This window comes from Aotus nancymaae, unplaced genomic scaffold, assembly GCF_030222135.1.
Source record: "Aotus nancymaae isolate 86718 unplaced genomic scaffold, 86718_ANA_hifiasm-v0.15.2.pri h1tg000033l, whole genome shotgun sequence".
Lineage (NCBI taxonomy): Eukaryota > Metazoa > Chordata > Mammalia > Primates > Aotidae > Aotus > Aotus nancymaae.
The window spans coordinates 55,603,166-55,627,901 of NW_026988447.1; the positions used below are offsets into that span (position 1 = coordinate 55,603,166).

At 40.0% G+C, this 24,736-nt stretch overlaps 1 protein-coding gene across 10 annotated transcripts in view; it reads left to right on the forward strand.

Annotated features, from left to right (window-relative positions):
* CFI (complement factor I) overlaps nucleotides 1-24,736 on the forward strand; it is a 57,686-nt gene that overhangs the window by 28,778 nt on the left and 4,172 nt on the right. For 2 of the 10 annotated variants that reach the window (XM_064384011.1, XM_064384003.1), the window contains 9 exons: nucleotides 7,077-7,252; nucleotides 8,446-8,559; nucleotides 8,698-8,808; nucleotides 13,611-13,634; nucleotides 13,798-13,818; nucleotides 17,030-17,065; nucleotides 19,933-20,036; nucleotides 20,211-20,314; nucleotides 23,008-23,288. In XM_064384011.1, coding sequence (XP_064240081.1) covers nucleotides 7,077-7,252; nucleotides 8,446-8,559; nucleotides 8,698-8,808; nucleotides 13,611-13,634; nucleotides 13,798-13,818; nucleotides 17,030-17,065; nucleotides 19,933-20,036; nucleotides 20,211-20,314; nucleotides 23,008-23,288 — 971 coding nt within the window. The remainder of the gene's footprint in view (nucleotides 1-7,076; nucleotides 7,253-8,445; nucleotides 8,560-8,697; nucleotides 8,809-13,610; nucleotides 13,635-13,797; nucleotides 13,819-17,029; nucleotides 17,066-19,932; nucleotides 20,037-20,210; nucleotides 20,315-23,007; nucleotides 23,289-24,736) is intronic. The other 8 variants (XM_064384012.1, XM_064384009.1, XM_064384004.1 and 5 more) reach the window with 7 other exon arrangements.

A 24,736-nucleotide genomic window follows, 5' to 3' on the forward strand; every position in this document is an offset into this window, starting at 1 on the left:
GAATCTATACATTACTTTGAGCAGTATGGCCATTTTCACAATATTGATTCTTCCTAACCATGAGCATGAGATATTTTTCCATCTGTTTGTATCCTCTCTTATGTCCTTGAGCAGTGGTTTGTAGTTCTCCTTGAAGAGGTCCTTCACATTCCTTGTTAGTTATATTCCTAGGTATTTTCTTCACTTTGTAGCAATTGTGAACAGGAATTCACTCATGATTTGGCTCTCTGTTTGTCTGTTATTGGTGTATAGGAATGCTTGTGATTTTTACACATTGATTTTGTATCCTGAGACTTTGCTGAAGTTGCTTATCAGCTTAAGGAGATTTTGGGCTGAGATGGTGGAGTCTTCTAAATATACAATCATGTTGTCTAATAGAGACAATTTGACTTCCTCTCTTCCTAACTGAATACCCTTTATTACTTTTTCTTGCCTGATGACTTCGGCCAGAACTTCCAATACTATGTTGAATAGGAGTGGTGAGAGACGGCATCCTTGTCTTATGCTAGTTTTCAGAGGGAATGCTTCCAGTTTTTGCCATTCGTATGATATTGGCTGTGGGTTTGTCATAAATAGCTTTTATTATTTTGAGATATGTTCCATTGATACCTAGTTTATTGAGAGTTTTTAGCATTAAGGGCTGTTGAGTTTTGTTGAAGGTCTTCTCTGCCTCTATTGAAATAATCATGTGGTTTTTGTCTTTGGTTTTGTTTTTGATGGATTATGTTTATAGACTTGCATATGTTGAACCAGCCTTGCATCCCTGGGATGAAGCCAACTTGATCGTGATGGATGAGCTTTTTGATGTGCTGTTGGATTCAGTTTGCCAGTATTTCATTGAAGATTTTAACATCAATGTTCATCATGGATATTGGCCTGAAATTTTATTTTTTAGTTGTGTCTCTGCAAGGTTTTGGTATCAGGATGATATTGGTCTCATAAAAAGAGTTAGGGAGGATTCCCTCTTTTTGTATTGTTTGGAATAGTTTCAGAAAGAATGGTACCAGCTCCTCTTTGTACCTCTGGTAGAATTTGGCTGTGAACCTGTCTGGTCCCGGACTTTTTTTGATTGGTAGGCTATTAATTGCTTCCTCAATTTCAGCCCTTGTTATTCATCTATTCAGGGATTCACCTTCTCTTGGTTTAGTCTTGGGAGGGTATAAGTGTCCAGGAATTTATCCATTTCTTCTTGATTTACTGGTTTATGTGCACAGAGGTGTTTGTAGTAATCTATGATGGTAGTTTGTATTTCTGTGGGATCGGTGGTGATATCCCTTTTATCATTTTTTTTTTTTGCATGTATTCAATTCTTCTCTCTCTTCTTTTTTATTAGTTTGACTAGTGGGCTATGTATTTTGTTGATCTTTTCAAAAAAACAGCTCCTAGATTTATTGATTTTTTGGAGGGTTTCTTTGTGTCTCTGTCTCCTTCAGTTCTGCTCTGATCTTAGTTATTTCCTGTCTTCTGCTAGCTTTTGAGTTTGTTTGGTCTTGCTTCTCTAGTTCTTTTAATCATGATGCTAGGGTGTCAATTTTAGACTTTTCCTTGCTTCTCATGTGGGCATGTAGTGCTACTAATTTTCTTCAAGACACTGCTTTAAATGTGTCTCAGAGATTCTGGTACATTGCGTCTTCATTCTCATTGGTTTCAAAGAACATTCTTATTTCTGCTTTCATTTCATTATTTATCCAGTAGTCATTCAGGAGCAGGTTGTTCAGTTTCCATGTAGTTATGCATTTTTGAGTGACTTTCTTAATCCCGAGTTTGAATTTGATTGCACTGTGGTCTGAGTGACTGTTATGATTTCCATTCTTTTGCATTTGCTGAGGAGTGATTTACTTCCAATTATGTGGTCAATTTTAGAGTAAGTGTGATGTGGTGCTGAGAAGAATGTATATTCTGTGGATTTGGGGTGGAGAGTTCTGTAAATGTCTGTTAGGTTCACTTGGTCCAGGTCTGAGTTCAAATCCTGGATTTCCTTGTTAATTTTCTGTCTCATTGCTCTGTCTGATATTAACAGTGGAGTGTTAAAGTCTGCCACTATTATTGTGTGGGTGTCTAAGTCTCTTTGTAGGTCCTAAGAACTTGCTTTATGTATCTGGGTGCTCCTGTATTGGGTGCATATATATTTAGGATCGTTAGCTCTTCCTGTTGCATTGATCCCTTTGCTATTATGTAATGCCCTTCTTTGTCTTTTTTGATCTTTGTTGGCTTAAAGTCTGTTTTATCAGAGACTAGGAATGCAACCCCTGCTTTTTTTTTTGCTCTCCATTTGCTTGGTAAATCTTCCTCCATCCCTTTATTTTGAGCCTATGTGTGTCTTTGCACATGAGATGGGTCTCCTGAATACAGCACACAGATGGGTCTTAACTCTTTATCCAATTTGCCAATCTGTGTTTTTTAATTGAAGCATTTAGCCCATTTACATTTAAGGTTAATATTGCTATGTGTGAATTTGATCCTGCCATTTTGATGCTACCTGGTTGTTTTGCCCATTAGTTCATGCAGTTTCTTTATAGTGTCAATGGTCTTTACAATTTGGTATGCTTTTGCAGTGGCTGGTACTGATTTTTCCTTTCCATGTTTAGTGCTTCCTTCAGGAGCTCTTGTAAGGCTGTCCTGGTGGTGATGAAATCTCTCGGCAGTTGCTTGTCTGTAAAGGATTTTATTTCTCCTTCATTTATGAAGCTTAGTTTGACTGGGTATGAAATTCTGGGTTGAAAATTCTTTTCTTTAAGGATGTTAAATATAGGTCCCCACTCTCTTCTGGCTTGTAGGGTTTCTGCCGAGAGATCCACTATGAGTCTGATTGGCTTCCCTTTGTGGGCAACCTGATCTTTCTCTCTGGCTGCCTGTAGCATTTTTTCCTTCAGTTCAACCCTGGTGAATCTGACGATTATGTGCCTTGGGGTTGCTCTTCTTGAGGAATATCTTTGTGGTGTTCTCTGTATTTCCTGAATTTGAATGTTGGCCTACCTTGCTAGGTTAGGGAATTTCTCCTGGTTGATATCCTGAAGAGTGTTTTCCAGCTTGGATTCATTCTCCCCATCACATTCAGACACACTGATCAGATGTAGATTTGGTCTTTTCACATAATCCCATATTTCTTGGAAGGTTTGTTCATTTCTTTTCACTGTTATTTCTCTAATCTTGCCTTCTCTTTTTATTTCATTGAGTTGATCTTCAATCCCTGATATCTTTTCTTCTGCTTGATTGATTCAGCTATTGAAACTTGTGTATGCTCCATGAAGTTCTCATGCTGTTTTTTTCAGCTCTATCAAGTTGTTTATGTTCTTCTCTGCACTGGTTATTCTGGGTGGCATTTTGTCTAGCCTTTTTTCTAGACGAAGGTTCTTAGTTTCTTAGGTTCTTAGTTTCCTTGCATTGGATTAGAACATGCTCCTTTAGCTCAGTAAAGTTTGTTATTACCCACCTTCTGAAGCCTGCTTCTGTCAATTTGTCAAACTCATTCTCTATCCAGTTTTCGTCCCTAGCTGGTGAGGAGTTGTGATCCCTTTGAGGAGAAGAGGCATTCTGGTTTTTGGCAATTTCAGCCGTTTTGTGCTGGTTTCTTCTCATCTTCGTGGATTTATCTACCTTTGGTCTTTGAATCTGGTGACTTTTGGATGGGGTCTCTGAGTGGACATCCTTTCTGTTGATGCTGAAGCTATTTCTTTCTGTTTTTTAGTTTTCCTTCTAACAATCAGGCCCCTGAGCTGCAGGTCTGCTGGAGGTCCACTCCAGACCCTGCTTGCCTGGAAATCGCCTATGGGGGCTACAAACCAGCTAAGATTGCTGCCTGTTCCTTCCTGTGGTAGCTTTGTCCCAGATGGGTACTTACCAGATGTCAGCCAGAGCTCTCCTGTGTGTGGTGTCTATTATTCATGATTAATGGGAGCCAGGGAGCCACTTGAGCAGGCAGTCTGTCCCTTATCAGAGCTCAGGTGCTGTGCTCTGAGCTCTGTTGGTCCCTTCCGAGCTGCTGGGCAGGGATGTTTAAGTGTGCTGAAGCAGGACCCACACTGCCCCTTTTCCCAGGTGCTCTGTCCCAGGAAGGTGGGGGCTTTATTTATAAGTCCCTGACAAGCTGGTGCCTTTTTTCACAGATGCCCTGCCCAGCAAGAAAGGAGTCTAGTCAGTCTGCCTGTAGAGGCTTTGCTGAGCTGCCTTGGGCTCTGCCTGGTTGTTTTGTAAACTTCCCAGTGTCTTTGTTTACACAGGCAAGTTTAGAACCACCTACCCCAGCCTCAGTAATGGTGGACGCCCCTCCCCTCACTGATCTCTAACGTCCCAGGTCAAGCTCAGACTGCCGTGCTGGCTGCGAGAGTTTCAAACCAGTGGATCTTAGCTTGGTGGTTTTCGTTGGGGGTGGGACCTGCCAAGCCTGATCAGTTGGCTCCCTGGCTTCAGTCCCCTTTTTTTCAGGGGAATGAGTGTTTCTGTCTCTGCTGCGGCTACCACGGCTGCCCAGTTTTGTGCTGGAAACCCAGGGCACTGGTGTTGTAGGCACCGGAGGGAATCTCCTGGTCTGCGGGTTGTGAAGACCAAGGGAAAAGTGCAGAGTCTAATCCAGAGTGCCAGAATGTCCGGAAAAGTCCCTAATGACTTCCCTTGGCTAGGAGAGGGAGTTCTCTGGCTCCTTGTGCTTCCACGTGAGGCAACGCCCCATCCTGCTTCGGTTTGCCCTACTTGGGCTACTCCCACTATCTAACCAGTCCCAATAAGATGAACCTGGTACCTCATTTGGAAATGTGAAGATCACTCAATTTCTGGATTGCTCTCACTGGGAGCTGCGGACCGGTGCTGTTCTATTTGGCCATCTTGGTGCGAGTCCATATTTCTATTTCTTTAGTTACCTTTGAATTTATACCATAAATCCTTGATTTAGGAAGTCTTCACCTTCTTCAGTAATAATAGAAGAAATGTAATTAGCCCATGAAGTTTCCAATATTTAGTTTCACCTTATTTTTCTATATCCCAGAAGTTAATCACTATGATGGTATAATAAGCCATTATTATTACTGTTAAGTCATTTCTTACTCAGATTTACTTAATGTTTACCAACTTCTTGGTTTGCTCCTTCTTGTATTTTACCCCTTCTTTCTAGATTCAGTTTTCTTCTTCTTAAAGCACATCTGCTAGTAGTTCATTAGTGAGAGTCTCTTATATTGTTAAATTGAGCCATAGACTATTTCTGAGTTTCATCAGTTTGTTACCTGCAACTTATGGTTCAGCCTCCTGGCAGATTTTCTTAGTATTTGATTTCTCAGCATTTTGCTCTTATATTTTACATAAGCTCATGAACAGACATCTCTAATTTTAACCAGTGCAGATTTCCCTTACTTCCTTAAGAAACTCATTGAGGAAAAAGATGACATTTTATATAGTATTTTTAGGTATTTTTAGGATGGTAGGTTTTTCAGATTATTAACCTATGCCTCAAATGGTTCTTGTTGGTTCTCATGGCACAGATTCATGATTTGAAATAATTAAAAATACCCTCCTTGTTCTCTTTTTGCCTTTTATCCTAGTTAGTCTATCTAATATTTATATTGTTATTACTATTCTATTTTTGTTTCCATTTACCTGATGGATATTCGCTCAATTTTTAATTTTTAACCTATTTTCCCCATTTACTTCTAGAGAGAAGCAAGGAGCAATTGAAAGTCCTGGAAGAGGCTGGGCACAATGGCTCAAGCCTGTAATCCCAGCCCTTTGGGAGGCCGAGGTGGGCAGATCACGAGGTCAAGAGATGGAGACCATCCTGGCCAACATGGTGAAACTTGTCTCCACTAAAAATACAAAAATTAGCTGGGCTTGGTGGTGCGTCCCTGTAGTCCCAGCTACTTGGGAGGCTGAAGCAGAAGACTCGCTTGAACCTGGGAAGCAGAGGTTGCAGTAAGCTGGGATCATACCACTGCACTCCAGCCTGGCGACAGACAGAGACTCCATCTCAAAAAAAAAAAAAAAAAGAAAGAAAAGAAAGTCCTAGAAGAATAGTTCACTGTAAATCATCATCTTTAGGATGATAGGTCACTGAGGCAGCCTCTTCTCACAAATTCTGAACAAATTGAGAAGTCTAAGCAGTGGCATACAGATGCCAAAATATCACCTGAATACTGTCAAGGCTGAAGTGAAAATGTAGCCTACTATAAAGCAAAATTGACCTACAGGAATTAAACTAACCTAACCTCCCAAGTCTTAGGCAATAATGGAATCAACCAGCCAAAGTTTACAGCATGGGACAGGCAAGGAAAAGATGGAAATTTTTTTTTTTTTGAGGCGGAGTCTCACTCTGTCACCAACCTGGAGTGCAGTGGCGCGATCTCAGCTCACTGCAATCTCTGCCTCCCAGGTTGAAGCGATTCTCCTGCCTCAGCCTTCCGAGTAGCTGGGACTACAGGTGTGTGCTGCCACACCCAGCTAATTTTTGTAGTTTTTAGTAGAGATGGGGTTTCACCATGTTGGCCAGGATGGTCTCAATCTCTTGACCTTGTGATCTGCCTGCCTCAGCATCCCAAAGTGCTAGGATTACAGGTGTGAGCCACCGTGCCCAGTCTTTTATTTTATTTTTTTAATAGACAGAGTCTTGCCGTGTTGCCCAGGCTGGAATGCAGTGGTGTGATCTTAGCTCACTGCAACTTCCACCTCCTGGGTTCAAGCAATTCTCCTGCCTCAGCCTCCCAAGTAGCTAGGGCTACAGGTGTGGGCCACCACAACCAGCTAATTTTTGTATTTTTGGTAGAAATGGGAGTTTCACCAGGTTGGTCATGGTGGTCTCAAACTCTTGACCTCAGGTAGTCCACCCACCTCAGCCTTCCAAAGTGCTGGGATTACAGGTGTGAGCCACCACCCCTGGCCAAGTTTTAGTTAACCTTTACAAAACCCAGGGAAGTACTTATATTCTCTTTTATAGATGAAGGCACTGAGGCTACAGAGGGCAAGTATCTTCCCAATCTGTAACTCCTATATAGAGATTGAGAGGACGTTACTCTAGTTTCTTCCCTGCTACAGTAGGGTTATAAATGCAAAGTACTAATTATTCTATCATAATGTTCCCTTTATTCTATTTGCAGAGGTGCTGATACTCAAAGAAGGTTTCAGTCATCTGATCTCTCTATAAATGCCACTGAATGTCTACATGTGCATTGCCGGGGATTAGAGACCAGTTTGACTGAGTGCACTTTTACTAAGAGAAGAACTGTGGGTTACCAGGATTTAGCTGATGTGGTGTGTTACACACAGAAAGCAGGTTGGTGGACTATTTGCCTGTTATTTTCCCTTCCTTGAAGGTTGTTTATTTTACATCAAGCCTATAGTAAACAAATGATTGATGCCTAGTTGCCAGTCACAGAGGCAATAATATGGATTCTATCAAGTTTTGGGCTTTAGAGCCTAAATTGGTGCCTTTCCCTTATTACCATTCAAACATTGCCTCTCTACAGGTTCATATATAGGAAGTAAAGTTGCCTTACTCCCCTTGCTTCATTTGAACATTTGGACTAAAGTTACTATAGCAAACACAAGTTAATCAAACATAAGAAGAAACCTCAGCATCTCCTTTAAGAGGGCCAGTGTATATAAATTTATTTAAAACCTTCAAGTGACCACATCAGTGCCTCTGTTTTCAGGCAGTCATTGCCACTTTTCTCCTCCTTCCTGACACTGGAATATTTTAGTCACATGTTTAGTTTTAAAGACCAAAGCTATACCCATCCCTTTTCAGTGCTAAAAACAAGTACCATCAAAATGTAAACAAATGGCACTGCCCAAGCAAGTCTTGGGAGTAGGGGTAAGGATGACTGAGTATAGCAGCATGAAAGAAATGGGTGGAGGCCGGGCACGGTGGCTCGTGCCTGTAATCCCAGCACTCTGGAGGCCAAGGCGGGCAGATCAACTGAGGTCAGGAGTTTAAGACCAGCCTGACCATCATGGTGAAATTCTGTCTCTACTAAAAATGCAAAAATTAGTCAGGCATGGTGGCATGTGCCTGTAATCCTAGATACTCAGGAGGCTAAGGCAGGAGAATCACTTGAACTCAGGAGGTGGAGGTTGCAGTGAGCCGAGATCATGCCACTGCACTCCAGCCTGGGCAACAAAGTGAGACTGCATCTAAAAAAAAAAAAAAGAAAGAAAGAAATGGGTGGGTAGAAACCAGCATTTGTCAATGTCAGCAGGTATTCTCGATTTCTCCCCATTTCAGCAAATTTAGGCTTTCACAATAAATACCGACTTTCAGACATAATAAAAGGGCCTCCATAAGCCAACTTTGACATTTATTTTCTGTATGAGTCATATATACTATGTTGATAATACCAGTACATTTTACATCTTTTTTTTGAAGTTTAACTTTCTCTTGATGACTCCATTATCCCCAAAATCTGATAAAGATGTCATGCCACCACTCCATAAATAAATTTCACAAAGATGATTCCTTCTTTACAGATTCTCCAACAGATGACTCCTTTCAGTGTGTGAATGGGAAATATATTTCTCAAATGGAGGCCTGTAATGGTATCAATGATTGTGGAGACCAAAGTGATGAACTGTGTTGTAAAGGTAGGCATAAATCTAGCCTCTAAATGCTCTTCATGTTTCTGAGTAAAAGAGGAAAAACAGCTTTTCCATTGAATTTCAGATTGTAGCTCATTCAATTTTAAGGATTGAAAAATGCCTCTCCTACTTATGTTTGCACAGCATGCCGAGGCAAGAGCTTCCATTGTAAATCGGGTGTTTGCATTCCAAGCCAGTACCGATGCAATGGTGAGGTGGACTGTATTACAGGGGAAGATGAAGTTGGCTGTGAAGGTAATTTTAAGTCTTAGGGTGATTTTATTCATTATTGAATCCAGGGATTCTGAAACTTTTCTTTAGGTAAAATATAAAAGATTATCTTTAGGTAAAATATAATCTTAAGAGGTGTAGCATTGGCAGAACTATGGAATGTTATCTCCTCATATTTTCATCCACTAAATATCTACTTGTTATTTTAGAGCTTTTTATTAAAAGAAGTTCTCCCTGCACATACCAAAAATAGACCATTAGAACAAACCCCAAAGTACCCATTTTCCGCCAGCAAGTTACTGATAGTTTGGCCATCTTGTTATCTCTCTTCCAGTTTGTTTGTTTGTATGTTTGTTGGAGTGTTTTATTTTATTTTATTTTATTTATTATTACTTTTTTTGAGATGGAGTCTTGCTCTGTCACCCAGGCTGGAGTGCCGCGGCGCGATCTTGGCTCACTGCAACTTCAACCTCCAGGGTTCAAGCGATTTTCCTGCCTCAGCCTCCTGAGTAGCTGGGATTACAGGCACCTGCCACCATGCCTGGCTAAGTTTTGTATTTTAATAGAGACAGGGTTTCACCATGTTGGCCAGGCTGGTCTCAAACTCTTGACCTCAGGTAATCTGCCTACCTTGGCCTCCCAAAGTGCTGGGATTACAGGCGTGAGCCACAGCACCTGGCCTGTTGGAGTATTTTAAAGTAAATTTTAGATATCAGATCACATCATTTATATGCATCTCCAATAATAAAAGCACTATATATATAAAACCATTCTCTCATTAGTATATCTAAAATAGATATTTTTAGATATAATAATTCACTAACATCATTTAGTAACAGTCATGTTTAAATTTTCTCAACTATCCCAAAAATGTCTTTTTTGAATGAATGCATTCAAATCAGGATCTAAAAGAATCTGAATGTTCTCTTTGGTTATTAAGTTTTTAAAGTCTTCTTTATTCATTAAGCTATCTTCCCCACCTCCCCACCCTAACTTTTTTCATACTATTAATTTTTTATTTTTTGACTATTAGATACTCCTTAATCTGGATTTAGAGAGATTTGATTATAAGCAAGGTTTTGAGCTTTGAGTCAGTGACAAATTTTTTTTAAAAGAGCAAGGTTTAATATTTTAGGCAAGAATTCTTTTTATTTTCTCTTTTTGAGACAGAGTCTTGCTCCATTGTCTAGGCTGGAGTGCAGTAGTGCAGCGTCAGTTCACTGCAACCTCCACCTCCTGAGTTCAAGTGATTCTCCTGCCTCAGCCTCCTGAGTAGCTGGGATTACAGGCATGTGCCATCACACTTGGCTAATTTTTCTATTTTTAGTAGAGACAGGGTTTTGCCACATCTTGAACTCCTGGCCTCAAGTGATCTGCCTGCCTCGGTGCCCTAAAGTGCTGGCATTACAGGTGTGAGCCACTGTGCCCAGCCTTAGGCAAGAATTCTTGATGAGTCTTGTATGTATTTCCTGTTACACATAATGTCTTCTTGTCTGACTGTCCTTCTTCTAGTGCTGCTAAGATGATTACTTGATCAGGTTGGTGTGTCCATTTAAAAGTGCCCCCACAATCTTTTTCCTAATGGTTTTAGCAGCCTTTTAAATTGTTGCCTACATCCATTTTGTCAATAGGGGCTGTAAAACGGCAATTTCTAATTTTATCATGCCTTCTGGACTTAACTAGAAATCTGGAGAAAGACAGAATAATGCTTAATTCTTTCCTTTTACTTACCAAGTCTCAAAGCAATGATTTGGTGCTCTGGATAACCTCCAATGGTGAAAAATATTTCTTATGTACCTATTCTAGGCTACACAGACTGACTCTGCTTCCATTAATGCTTTCTGGAGGAAAAATCTCTTTAAGTTATTATATTCATTCATTTACTCGATGAATATTTATTCAGTTGCTACTATGTATGCCAGTGCCTGTTCTAGGTGCTGGGATTTCATTAGTGAATAACATTTCAAAAATCCCTGCCCTGGCCAGGCACGGTGGCTGAGGCCTGTAATCCCAACAATTTGGGAGGCTGAGGCAGGCAGATCACTTAAGGTCAGGAGTTCAAGACCAGCCTGGTCAACATGGCAAAACCCTATCTCTACCGAAAATACAAAAATTAACTGGGCATGGTGGTGCATGCTTGTAATCCCAGCTACTTGGGTGGCTGAGGCTGGAGGATCACTTGAACCTGGGAAGCAGAGGTTGTAGTGAGCCAAGATTGCACCACTGAACTCCAGCCTGGGTGACAGAGCAAGACTCTGTCTCAAAAACCAATAAAATAAAATAAAACAAATAATTTTTTTTAAAAAACCCTGCCCATTCACTAATCTTACATTCTAGTGGTGGAAGAAAGGCAATAAATAGGAGAAATAAGTAAAATAACAAGTACTAAGAAGAAAAATGAAGCAAAGACGAAGGTATAAAATGTGTAGGGTAAGTTTTGAAGTTTAGGTAAAGTGGCCTGGGAAGGCCTCTCGCTGAGGCTACTTTTACATAATGATCTGCAGAAATGATGGAGCCAGCCATGCAGATGTCTGCAAAACTGAGTTCCAGGCAGAGGCAATAGCCTGGAATTCTTGCTATTTGAGAAACAAGCAGTAAGGTGGTGACTGTGACAGGCATTACCAGTAGTGGTAGTGAGACATTAAGGGACAAACAGCAGGAAAGGCTAGAGGGATAGGGGCTGGAAGTGTCAGAGCAGGTCAAGTAAGGCCTGCTAACAACTGAAATGGGGAGCCACTCCATGGCTGTGAGCAGAGGAGTGACATGATCTGACTCACTCTAAATCGAGATTGCAGCTGGGCATGGTGGCTCACGCCTGTAATCTCAGCACTTTGGGAGGCCCAGGCGGGCTGATCACCTGAGGTCTGGAGTTTGAGACCAGTCTGGCCAACATAGTGAAACCTGTCTCTGCTAAAAATCCAAAAAGTAGCTAGGTGTGGCAGCACACAACTGTAATCCCAGCTACTTGGGAAGCTGCGGCAGAAGAATCACTTGAACTCAGGAGGTGGAGGTTGCAGTTAGCAAAAATCACGTCACTGCACTCCAGCCTGGGCAACAGAGAGAGACTCTGAAAAAAAGAAAAGAGAAGAAAAGAAAAAAACAGAGAGAGACTGTGCTGGCTGTGGGATAGGCTGTACAAGGGCAAGGAGAGAAGCTAGGACACCAGTTAGGAAACTACCACGGTCATTCAAGGAAGGCATGAGCATGACTAGGGCAAGTTGGTAGGAATGGAAATGAGGAGAAGCAGTCAGATTCGGGATATATTTTGAAGGCAGAACCAACAAGATTTGCCAATAGACTGGATAGGGTAGGAAAGCAAATGAGCAGTCAGGGATGGCTGCCAGGTTTTTGGCCTGAGAATGGAAAGGGAGCGGCTAGTCATGAAGATGGGGAAGGCTGTAGGAGGAGTGGGTGAGTATATCCCACTTCAATAGAGTTTATTAGACTTCAGTGAAATTTTGTTTAATTTTCCATTGATACAGTTCTTAAAGAATACACATTTTAGAATTTTAAATCACATTATTTCTGCTGAAGGCTTTATAAGCAGTTGAGCAAAAGTGTTTTTATGGTCATTACATTTAGTTCAATCCTTGAGAAGAAGGAAGAAAAGTTTTTCAGCCAGGAGGACAAGAGTCACTGCATGACTTTTGCCAGTGAAGCTCTACAGTTTGCGTTCTTTAGTAAAATAATACTTTGGTGGTTTTTTTATTCTTCCTCCTCTTATTCTTGGCCTTTTCCTTCCCTAAATTTAAAACTCTGAAGTTTAAGGTCAAGGAGCATAATTTATTAGTTTATGAGAAAAAAATCTTACTGTGAGAGTAACTATAATGTAAATCTTGTTTTCACATCGATTTCTTGAATCTGTATCAAAAATACATTTAGTCATTGTTATTTCAGCTTACCCCTCTTTAGGATGAGCTCTGCCTTTTGTATTTCAGTAATGGTTCTATTTTTTCCCCTCTCTAAAAAAGTGCAAGTGAGAGCAGAGATGCAAAATAAACATTATATATTCATTGACTTCTTCTTTAAGTGGCCAGGTCAGAATCACTAAATCAAGGGAGGTTTGTATTAGATCTTCATGGAATTTATCTTTTATAAGCTGTCCTTTATCTAATATAAGTTAAAAATAGTTATAAATTTTGTATAATAATATAGTAAGTTTCTTGTTGAATATGTATCCAAATGCATCTGTATACCAAGCTGCTTTTAAAGTTCAAGTTGAAACTATTTCCTAGACATGGTGAAATTGACATGTTTGAAAATTTTGTTACGCAGTATTAAAAATCAAAGTAAGATGACATACCGTGGTTTCCTTTTATCTTTTTTGTTTGTTTGTTTATTTGAGACGGAGTCTTGCTCTGTTGCCCAGGCTGGAGTGCAGTGGCACGATCCCGGCTCACTGCAACCTCTGCCTCCTGGGTTCAAACCATTCCCATGCCTCAGCCTCTGGAGTAGCTGAAATTATAGGCACTCACCACCATGCTCGGCTAATTTTTGTATTTTTAGTAGAGACATGGTTTCACCATGTTGTCCAGGCTGATCTCTTACTCCTGACCTCAAGTGATCGCCCGCCTTGGCCTCCCAAAGCACTGGGATAAACAGGCGTGAGCCACTGCGCTCAGCGTCCTTTTATCTTTTTAAAATCTACAAAAACAGATTTAGCCAACTATTAAGTTTACTCTTATTCAGGGATGAGCTCTGCCTTTTGCATTTTAGTAATGCTTCTAACTATTAAGTTGTGCTAGTCTGAAATTCAGTAATTTGTGCATATTTTATTCAAATCAAAGTGATCTCTTTGCTATAGTGAATTTTTTGTTTTGTTTTAGCAGCTGGACGTTCTACAATTCAAGGTAAATCTATTTTTATAATAGAAAAATTATATTACCAAAGAAAACAGAAATAAGGTGCTATGGTTTTCATGACATATGTATAGTATATTGATATAGTATTCATTTTTCCCAATTAAAAATTATCCTTTGCCGTGATAATTTTTGTTGTTGTTGTTTTCTTCAGGTTTCGCATCTGTGGCTCCAGGTAAAATTTTTATTAAAAGTTTGGGATATTGAAAAATTGAAACGAAACTCAGGTTCTATTATTGTCTTCTTCTATTTTAATGTAACTGTTAATGAAGCATGATATGACCACATTTTAGCAATAAGCCAGCTTCAACATTGGTTTAGGCATAGAGGCCCTTTCTCAGTGTGATAACCTTTCACTCTTACACACCCCATCCACAGCCTGCTCACCAAAACACCACCCAGAGTAGACTCTTCCCTGCCCATTTCACCTTTGCCGAGTACCTTTCTCCTCTTCATTTTCCCTCAAAATCAAGGTAGCTCCTCAAGAAATTGCCACTGGAGAAAAGATAACATCTTTTCGTGATAGGCATTTTCTTATTTATTTGTATCAGCCAGATGTCCCCAAATCCTCCAGCTCTTTGGGACCACCCTTTTAAAAAATATTCATGTAATGTACCCCAGAACCTAAAGTACAATTTAAAAAAAAAAAAAAAAAAAAAAAAAAACAGGAAAGAACACAGACCTTAAAAAAAAAATTCATGTAAAATAACTCACATCCCCAGTTCATATAATGTCAAAGTTCATGATCCACCTCAGGATTTCTTAGGATTCCTGAGGGACTTGCTAGCTCAAGACCACCCTTTGCTCTAAATGCCTATCATTTCATTGTATTCCCTCTTACTTGTCATTTTGCGCTCTGAAGCTGCTGTTCTTCCTCCTCCTCCTTCTTCCTCTTTTCTCTTCTTTTCTTCTTCTTCGTCCTTCTCTTCCCTCCTCTTTCTCCTCCTCCTTCTTCTTCTCTATCCTTTTTTTCCTCCCTCCCTCTCTCTTTCCCTCCCTCCTTTCCTTCCTCCTTCCTCCCTAGTTTCCGATCTCAGGGGCAAAGTGATGAGTTAATGATACTCCTCAGCTCTTTCTTTATACATGGTCATCATCGGTCCAGCAAGGCCCCTGTCTTGTTTGACTCATTTATCCATCTTTATCACTAAAGCTCACTCCCATTCCTCTCCCCCAATAGGCAACCATTTTTAAGTGATTTAATGTGCATGTCTTTTTGTTTGTATGTATTCTTATCCAATGTGTATTGTTACTTTGCAAGCATACATTTTTTATTCACATCGTATGGTGTTATAGATCTATATTTCTTTTTCCTCTTTTCACAACTCATTACATTTTAAAGACCTGTCCATGTTACTCTGTGTTCATCTAATCTGTTGCTTCTAACTGCTGTATAAAATACTCCTCTGTGTTTATCTTGCAAAATGTACTCTCCATTTTCGCAGTAATGGACTTTTAGCCCACAATCACTCTATGATGTATCCTCTCCTTAAGTACATGTGGGAGGATTTCTTGGAGGCATCTAGCTGGGCAAGTGTCTTCTTTTGTTTTGTGTTGCTATAACAGAATACCACAGACTGAACAATTTATGAAGATAATAAATTTATTTCTTACAGTTCTGGAGGTTGTGAGGTCCAAGGTCATGGGGCCTGCATCTGTCGAGGGTCTTCTTGCTGCAGCATCCCATGGCAGGAGGTGGAAAGGCAAGAGAGCAAGGGAACAAGAAGTCTGAACTCACTTTTATAACAAGCCCACTCTCACTACAGCTAACCCACTTTTGAGATAACGGCATTAATCTACTCATGAGGGAAGAGCCCTCATGACCTAATCCTTTCTTATTAGGCCCCACTTCCCAACACTATTGTGTTGGGGATTAAGTTTCCAACACAGGAACTTTGGGGGATGCATTCAAACCATAGTAGCAAGTTGAGTCTTGGAGTATGCATACTTAATTTGACTGCTAGTGCCGTATGTTCTTTGGCAGTGCTGTTATATACCAGTCCTTACTTCCATCAATAGCCTGAGGGTTCTCTCCAACCCCACCAACATCAAGCACGTTTCTCCAGCTGTCAAGTGATGGCATTGTTTATTAACTTGAATTTTTATGTTAACTAATGATTCTGAGTTTCCCTTCATGAGCATACTAGCTTTTTAGCTTCATCTTCCTTTTCTTTCTTCTATCCTTCCACTGGTTCACATCCTTTACTTAATTTTATATTTCTTTCATTGTAATCTTTCTTATTGATTTTCAGGGGTTTCTTTTATGGTCTAGAAATTAATCCATTATCCGTTTTAGACATTACAAATACCTCCTTCCATTCCATCACTCATCTGTTAACTCTATTCATGTGAGATTTGTTGAATAGAAATCCTTTTTATACAATCCAATGTGTACTAGCTATTCTTCTAATACCTAGTACACCTTAGCTTTGATTATATAAAATCAAATTTGTCCTGTTCTTCTAATACCCAGTACACCTCAGCTACATTGGACTTTCCCTTCTTCTTTTGTTGGACTTTGAATGTAAATATTTCAGTCTTCTCTCAAGAAGACTCAAATTTGATTCACAAAGGTGCTTTTGTGAATGCATCTGGGCAGAGCCTCTCTCTGCCCCAGTAAACAACTTAGGTGTGTGGCATAACAAACACTCATATGCCTATCCCAAAGAGAATTTCGCAGATTCAGTGATGGGACACAGGATTGCAGCAAAGTGATGCTGCCATTCTGGGCAATGCTATCCCCAGCCATATCCTCATCCATGACAGAGCTACATGGTGGGAATTCACCTTTATATCCCCAGGTCAAGGAAATTATGATTCTGTCTACAGAAATGTTCTAGAATGGCAGAGCAAAGGTGAAAACATCCAGTATAACTTCAAGAAAAAAATCGAAAGAAGAAAAGATTATTTTTTCTTCTGACTTCTGCATCCCAGATGCCTAATGCTAACCCATGCCTGTACAAACTGAGAGAGCCTTTTTCATGTCAGCTCAGGACCCCCTTGGTCAGTGCTGATGACTGCTCCCTACCTTATGTGAACACCTTGGGGATGCAAAGCGTTGAAAGAGAAGCCTTCCTTCTCTGGGCTGTGCATTTTGCCTGCTCTAACTACAGAACACTATGACACCATGAGTCTCAGCATTCACTAGTACCAACAGATATCTCTAGTTTGTGCCAGCAAGAATTTCCATACAGTGTACCTTGAGTCTTTACAATTACCTAATTATGGAAAGGAAATAAGACGACATGCCTTGGGGATTTTGTACAGTCCCTTATAAAAGGAGGACGAGTTTTAAAGCAGGAAATTATTATCAGTGTTTAAATGATTTTAATGATTTAATTTTGACTATAATTAACAACTAAACATTGGAATCTTTTGTTTTATCATAGAAGAAACAGAAATTTTGACTGCCGATATGGATGCAGGTAAGTTGACGTTATCCTTTTTTATTGTTGGCTCACTGGTTTAGGCTGTAATTTCAATGTCATTTGCATGTATATATAATTGATTCAAGCAACAATTAATTTTGCTATCAATTTAAATTGAAAAATATAGCATTATTCTTCTCCTTTCCCTACCACTTTTAAGGAAAGTAAGCTTAAGTGATTCTTGAGAACTGCTTTTAAAACTGGATTAATTCATATGGCTAATTTTGAAGTGAAAACAATACTTTAGTCCCACATAAGCTTTTTCTATTTGATATGAACTTTGTCAGGTCAGTTTTGTCAAAAAACAACCAGCTCTCAAGCATGACTCATGACATAATTTTTCTAAATGAAAAAATAATAGATGTTAATTGAATTAGCCATTCTTTCACAGTGTTTTAAATCATGGTAATAGGAGACGTTTGAAGATCTGTACCTTGGCCAGGTGTGTACTAAGAGCCAAATTAAATTAAAGTATTAAGTTCTTGGAAAGATAACAATTGATTAGAGATTTCTAGTCAGACAGACTTACATTAAATTCTGACTCAATTATGTATTAGCTATTATGTAATTTAAGAGAGTAACTTAACCTTAAATATAAATTAAGAATAAAATAGCTCCATTTTTTAAATAAGTTCATGTAGACTTCTTTCTAATTGTCAGTAACCAAAATTAAGTAACAATTTTTAAAAATCAGGCAATGAGTAATAAAAGAGTTAAGGCTGGGTGCAGTGGCTCAGGCCTGTAATCCCAGCACTTTGGGAGGCGGAGGCAGGCGGATTGAGGTCAGGAGTTCGAAACTAGCCTGGCCAACATGGTGAAACCCCATCTCTATAAAACTACAAAAATTAGCCAGGTGTGGTAGCAGGTGCCTGTAATCCCAGCTACTCAGGAGGCTGAGGCAGGAGAATCGCTTAAACCTGGGAGTCGGAGGTTGCAGTGAGCTGAGATTGTGCCACTGCACTCCAGTTTGGGCAACAAAGCAAGACTCCATCTCAAAAAAAAAAAAGAGATTTAGATATCAAAGCTATAGATATTAGTCAAAAGGGATTTTCAACAAAGGTCCTTTATTTTTACACAATATAACATTCATTTTCAGATACTACCTAAGCTGGTTTCACAGTCCTCTGAGCATGCAGTCCCTCTTCTCTCAAAAGTCTAAGCAAAAACTTACCATTACACTCTTCCCCCACCCCAGTTCTTAGGATGGGTAAGAATAAAGAAAAAAAACTCTCTTCTATCAATGTGTTTCACAGTGGGCAGGTTCACACAAACCTGCCCCCAAAGTCGAGGAAGCTGAGAAGCCAAAGAAAGAGGCTGACATATCCAGTTCCTTACAAAGAACATTTAATAGGGACTTACTAATGGAAGCCATGTCTATGTTTTTGGTAACGGTGAGAGAAGATGGTGGATCCTTGTGCTAGTTCTCTGTGGACCCAGGGATTATATACCGTAGGGGAGGGGCACAATGCTTCAGAGCTAATGGGTAAGAATTTGCCCTAATGGCAGGATTTACAGTAAGTACATACTCTTACACAAGGAAGAATAGATAAGCTGGAAATCTCGAGGCCTTCCCAGAACTGGAGCTAATCAGAAGCTAATATGGCAGATTAGTATCCAAGACGGAGTTACTTCAGCCTCCATACCACAACCTCTCTTTCTTGGGGGCCTAACTCCTTTTGGTATGCCTGAAATTAGTAACAGCAATATTCATTTTCCTTTCTCATCTGGGGCTAAGAAGCAAGTTTACGAAAATTTTTATGACATGTTAAAATATAGAGAGAAAATAAAGGGGGTATCTTTTACATTCTTCAATTGTCATAAATTCTCTTGCAAATTCATGTCATAAACTTTGCTCTACCATGTTTTCTCAGTGACAAATGTGCTAGACGTCTGCATGCTCACAGATAGAGGAAGGAAACATTGTCAGATGTCGAATGGCTAAAAAACACTCTCAAGCCCACTGACCCACTTGTCTCGGGGTCACTGGCACATCATCACCTCTCAGGGTTAATATGATGATTCAATGAGATAAACTATATACAAAGACTCAGTGTGGGGCCTGGCATATAGAAAGTACTTGAGACTAACCTCACTATGTTAACATTGATATTAATAAAAGAGTTCCATATAAACAGCCTCTAGAAAATAAAAGCTATGGCTGGGCATGGTGGCTTATGCCTGTAATCCCAGCACTTTGGGAGGCCAAGGCAGTCAGGTCACCTGAGGTCAGGAGTTCAAGACCAGCCTGGCCAACGTGGTGAAACCCCATCTCTACTAAAAATATAAAAACTAGCCAGGTGTAGTGGCGGGCACCTGTAATCCCAGCTACTCAGGAGGCTGAGGCAGGAAAATCGCTTGAACCCAGGAGGTGGAGGTTGCAGTGAGCCGAGATTGGAACATTGAACTCTAGCCTGGGTGACAAGACCAAGACTCCATCTCAAAAAAGAAAAAGAAAAGAAAAGAAAAACTATGAGAGCGAAAAGATATAGTTTGCCACATTGTCAGTTTATCCTGATGATTTCAGAATGTGATTCCCTTCTGAGGTGCCACTGTCGCAGTGCCTGGAGATGTGGCATCCTTTATCAGCTAGAGGATGGTAAATGTTTAACCTTTTGGCCAGCCCCTTTCTGCCACTAGTCCATCTTTAGGCAGAACTTCAGAGAATCAAGACCATTTTAATATCAAGCTAGAATTTTAAAATAAGATAAATAGTATGGTTTAGCATTCAAAATAATTTACTAATGATTCCAGCCTGTCTAGTACTAGCTGTGACCGCTGATTTTATTGCATAGATAATCAAGAAGTGTGTTAAAAAGGTTAATGGGTTCAAGATAATAATGATGTAATCTCTTCCTTTCTTGAAGAAAGAAGACGGATAAAGTCATTATTACCTACAATATCTTGTGGAGTTAAAAACAGAATGCACATACGGAGGAGGCGAGTTGTGGGAGGAAAGCCAGCACAACTGGTAAACTCGCAGGAAAAGCCACGATGCAACTGCCCAGAAACAGCCTAAATTGAGGGAAAAGGGGGCAGAGAGATGATGTTACAAGAGACCGGGAGTCTCGCCATGGAAATATCTTAGGGCTATTTGTATCGTCATCTGTTAGAATGGCAGTGACCACACAAATGTCTTTTACAGGGAGACCTCCCATGGCAGGTGGGAATTAAGGATGCCAATGGAATCACCTGTGGGGGAATTTATATTGGTGGCTGTTGGATTCTGACTGCTGCACATTGTCTCAGGTAAAAAATTTCTTCAGTACATTGAAACAATGAAAGTGAGTAATAGAGATTGTGGCTAAGCATATCTGAAAAAGGTATTGACAAACTCCAGCATGTTAATTGCAAATTTTCCTCTTGTATTCACGACTGGAATTCCAGAGGCCAATCCCATAGAGTCTATTATGTGCTCCACAGACCAAATTGCTGATCTCACTGGCAAAGCCAGATCAAACCCATGGCTGCCAAATTACTTCACTTGGCTCATTTGCAGGGTGGGAGAGTGGGTAGGTACTACTTACATTTTGTTTTCCACTGTCCCCCACCTGTATTTACTCTACTGTGTGGCTCAAGAGTCATGTTTCCATACCTAGTTTTGATTACTTGTCACTTAAAATGCAATGACTTTGCAGTCCTCTTAGGAAAAAAATTGGAAAAATTTTTAACATGGCCTATCAGGCCCCATGTAATCTGACCTCTGCTAACCTTTGCCAATCTTATCTTGTCCCAAAGAGCCACCTCCTGCTTCTTGCTCCACCGCCTCCACTCTGGACTGCTTTCTGCTACTCAAGTGCATTTGCCTCTCCTGCAAAGGGACCTCCATATGTGTTTCCCCTGCCAGAAATGATCTTCCTTACCCTTTTTCCCTACTTAGTACTACCCTTTATTCATATCTCAGCTCCATCTTCACTTCCTTGGGGAACCTTTCCTGACTCCCTTTAGTTAAAGCCCTCTTGATAAGTTCTTAGAAGTCCACATATTGTTCATTCCTCTCACTTTTCAGGGTAGGACACATCAGTATGATAACCCACTTACTGCTTCATTTTTCCCTAAACCCTGAACTCCATGAAAACAGGAACTGTTTCTGATTTTGCTCATTTCTGCATCTCAGTGCCTAATGCAGTGCCTGGTACATATAGGTTCACACTAAGTATTTGTTGAATAAATTGTCTAAATAAGTAATATTTAGAACCTGTGATCCCAAAAAACAACCAAAATTAATATAAAGGACAGCAGTCTTGGAACGCTATAAATAAAAGGATCCTGAACATCTCATTATTTCCTAGGACATCACTGTTTAACTGCAAGGTGATTATCTGAGTCACCCTTATGTACAGATAAATTCTGTTCAGCTAATGCTGTTTGAGAAAGCAAAAGTTATATAGATCAGGGGTCCTGAACCCCTGAGCTGAGGACCGGTACTGATCTGTGGCCTGTTAGGAACTGAGGTGAGTGGTGGGCAAGCATTACCCCTGAGATCCACCTCCTGTCAGATCAGCAGTGCCATTAGTTTTTCATAGGAGTGCAAACTCTGTTGTGAATTGCACATGTGAGGGGTCTAGGCTGTGCACTCTTTATAAGAATCTAACGCCTGGTGATCTGAAGTGAAACAGTTTCATCCCGAAATCATCTCCTCCTCACCCCAGTTTTCCACAGTTCCATAGAAAAATTGTCCTCCACAAAACCTGTTCTTCCCTGGTGCCAAAAAGGTTGGGAATCACTGATATAAATAATACATTTTTTTAAAAGATTCCCATTAAACTGTTTAAAAATAAGTTTTATTGCTTAAGGAAAATCCATTCTATAAAATAATTTGTTGTTTGGAAATGTTAGACTATGAGGTCATTATTTAGCACCTTACTTCAAATCAAACCAAAAATACTAAGCTATAATACTTTGCTGGAGTGACTCTATACTTTTCCATGAGAAGATGATGATAGATGCCCAATTTGCTTGAAACTATGAGTTGAAAATTGGTATGAGGCCAGGTGCAGTGGCTCATGCCTATAATCCCAGCACTTCAGTAGGTTTGAGACCAGCCTGGGCAACATACTGAGACCCCATCTCTAAAGAAATTTTTTTTTAATTAGCTTAGTGTGGTGGCACATTCCTATAGTTCTAGTTACTAGGGAGGCTGAGGTGGAAGTATCTCTTGAGCTCAGGAGTCAAGGCTACAGTGAACTATGATCACACCACTGTACTCCAGCTTAGGCAAAAGAGTGATACCCTGTTTCTGTCTTAAAAAGAAAGAAAGGAAGAAAGAAATTTGGTATGAAAATGGAGTGAAGCATAAAAATAGGCAATATTTAGCTCATTCACCATTTCAACAGGATTTTAAAACAGCTACTATGTTCCAGGTATAATAGTAGGCACCAGGGCTGCATAGATGAATCAGACCCCATCTCTGGCTTCAAGCAGCACAGTCTAGTGGGAGGAAAGGCATGTGAACAAATAAATACAATACAATGTTAGGATGAAGTTAGTCTTAAGGGTCAGGATAATGACTGCTGTGGCCTTCGCCCTGAGAACCTCCAGGGTTGGCAGAGTCAAGAGTGTGTGTTGTCCAGCTCCCTGGTTCCTCAGCTACATTTATGGCAGGATGCTGTCTGGTCTCTGCTTAAACACCTGCAGTGACAGCACCCTCACTCCAGAGGCAGCAAACTCATTCCACTTCTGGGCATCTCTAATTGTTAGTGAGTTCTTTATGTTTCTCATATTGAGCAGTTACACGGATTATTCCTAGCTTTATCATTTACCATTGACCTCATTCTGTACTAAGGAAATTTAATCTCATTGCTTCATGACAGCAAGGATCAAAAAAATCTGGGGAAATGAAAAAGGTTTTTAAAAGGGAAAAATATAAAAGTGAAGTGTCAGAATTCCTATTTTTTTCCTCAATATGTTTTATTTCTCTTCTTTTTATTTTTCTGTTATAGAGCCAGTAAAACTCACCGTTACCAAATATGGACAACAGTAGTAGACTGGGTAAAACCTGACCGTGAACATATAGTAGTTGAATGGGTGAATAGAATTATTTTCCATGAAAACTACAATGGACACACCTACCAGAATGACATCGCTTTGATTGAAATGAAAAAAGAGGGAAACAAAAAAGATTGTGAGCTGCCTCATTCCGTCCCTGCCTGTGTCCCCTGGTCTCCTTATCTATTTCAACCTAATGATACATGCATCGTTTCTGGCTGGGGGCGAGAAAAAGGTATATGTTTTACAATTTGTTCATCAGAATTCAGGGGCTGGAAATGAATGAGAATAGAAATGCATGGGAGCTAATTTCCCAGCACTCAGAGAGAAGCATAATATAATATCCAGAAAAGTAAACATCCAGCCATGGCTGGCTTCATGGGTTTGCAGCCTGTGCAGCAGCCCAGCACCTCATGCTCAGAAGGGCCTGAGGCTTGATTTGTTGCTCTGCTGTTACCATCATGAGATTCTTCATAATTTTTGAAATGGTCCCATTCCACATTTTCATTTTTCACTGGACTCTGCAAATTATGGAACCAGTCCTTATCTAGGCTTTCAAATGACATATGTATTCTCTCTATGATCCTGAAGCAAACTTTGGAAGGTAACCGCTCACCAAGAAAAAAAATACGGAGACAGGGAGACATACAGCGTGAACTGTTAGGATTTGTTGGGAAATGTGGTAAAAGATAAAAAGGTTTACAAAGGGATAGCCGTGGTGTATGTTGAATCACTGATGCCCACAACCCTCCTTCTCCCTTCCTTCTCACTCCCCTCCTGTCTCCTTTCCTATTCCCCATGTCCTACCTTCTCTACAAAGAAAAAAAGAACATGAATTCATTTTTTGAATTTCTAAGAAGACTTGAGGTGAATACTTCATATGAATAAAAGATGTAGACACTCAGAGACAAATTATTAGAAAGACCTGCTGAATTAGAGATTAGATTAGAATTAAACTAGCCAAGATCATTCCCTTCATCTTGAAGATTTAACCTTGGGCTGGGCACAGTGGCTCATGTCTGTAATCCTAGCACTTTGGGAGACCAAGGCAGGTGGATCACTTGAGCCCGGGAGTTTGAGATCAGCCTGGGCAACAAAGTGAGCCCCTGTCTCTATAAAAAAAATTAGAAATTAGCTGGATGTGTGTACCTGTAGTCCCAGCTCCTGAAGGTTAAGCAGGGCTGAGGTGGGAGGATAACTTGAGCCCAGGAGACTGAGGTTGCAGTGAGCCACGATTGTACTACTGCAGTCTAGCCTGAGTGACAGAGTGAGACGCTGTCTCAAAACAACTACAAGCATAACAGAAAAAAAATAAAAGATTTAACCTTAAAATTTAGCTTCTTTTCAACATCTTAAACTCTCTTTGTTAGCAGCAACTCTAAGTACCTTCATTGCATTGGTCTCGTAGACTCATATTCTGACACAGTCATTATAATTGCCAGATTGGAAGGTGTAAAATATATGTAGAAATTAATCTGGATTTGTGGTATGTCTCAATACCCAAAACTTATAAAACACCAAACTGTATTAAGATTTAACTCATCACGATAGTATTGTGTCCTTATATTCTGTTTTTTTTATCTTTTATTATGTAGATTTACAAGTATACACAAAAGTAAAGATTAAAATATAATAAACTCTTACTTAGCCATCATCCAATTTTCACAGTTATCAGCATTCTGC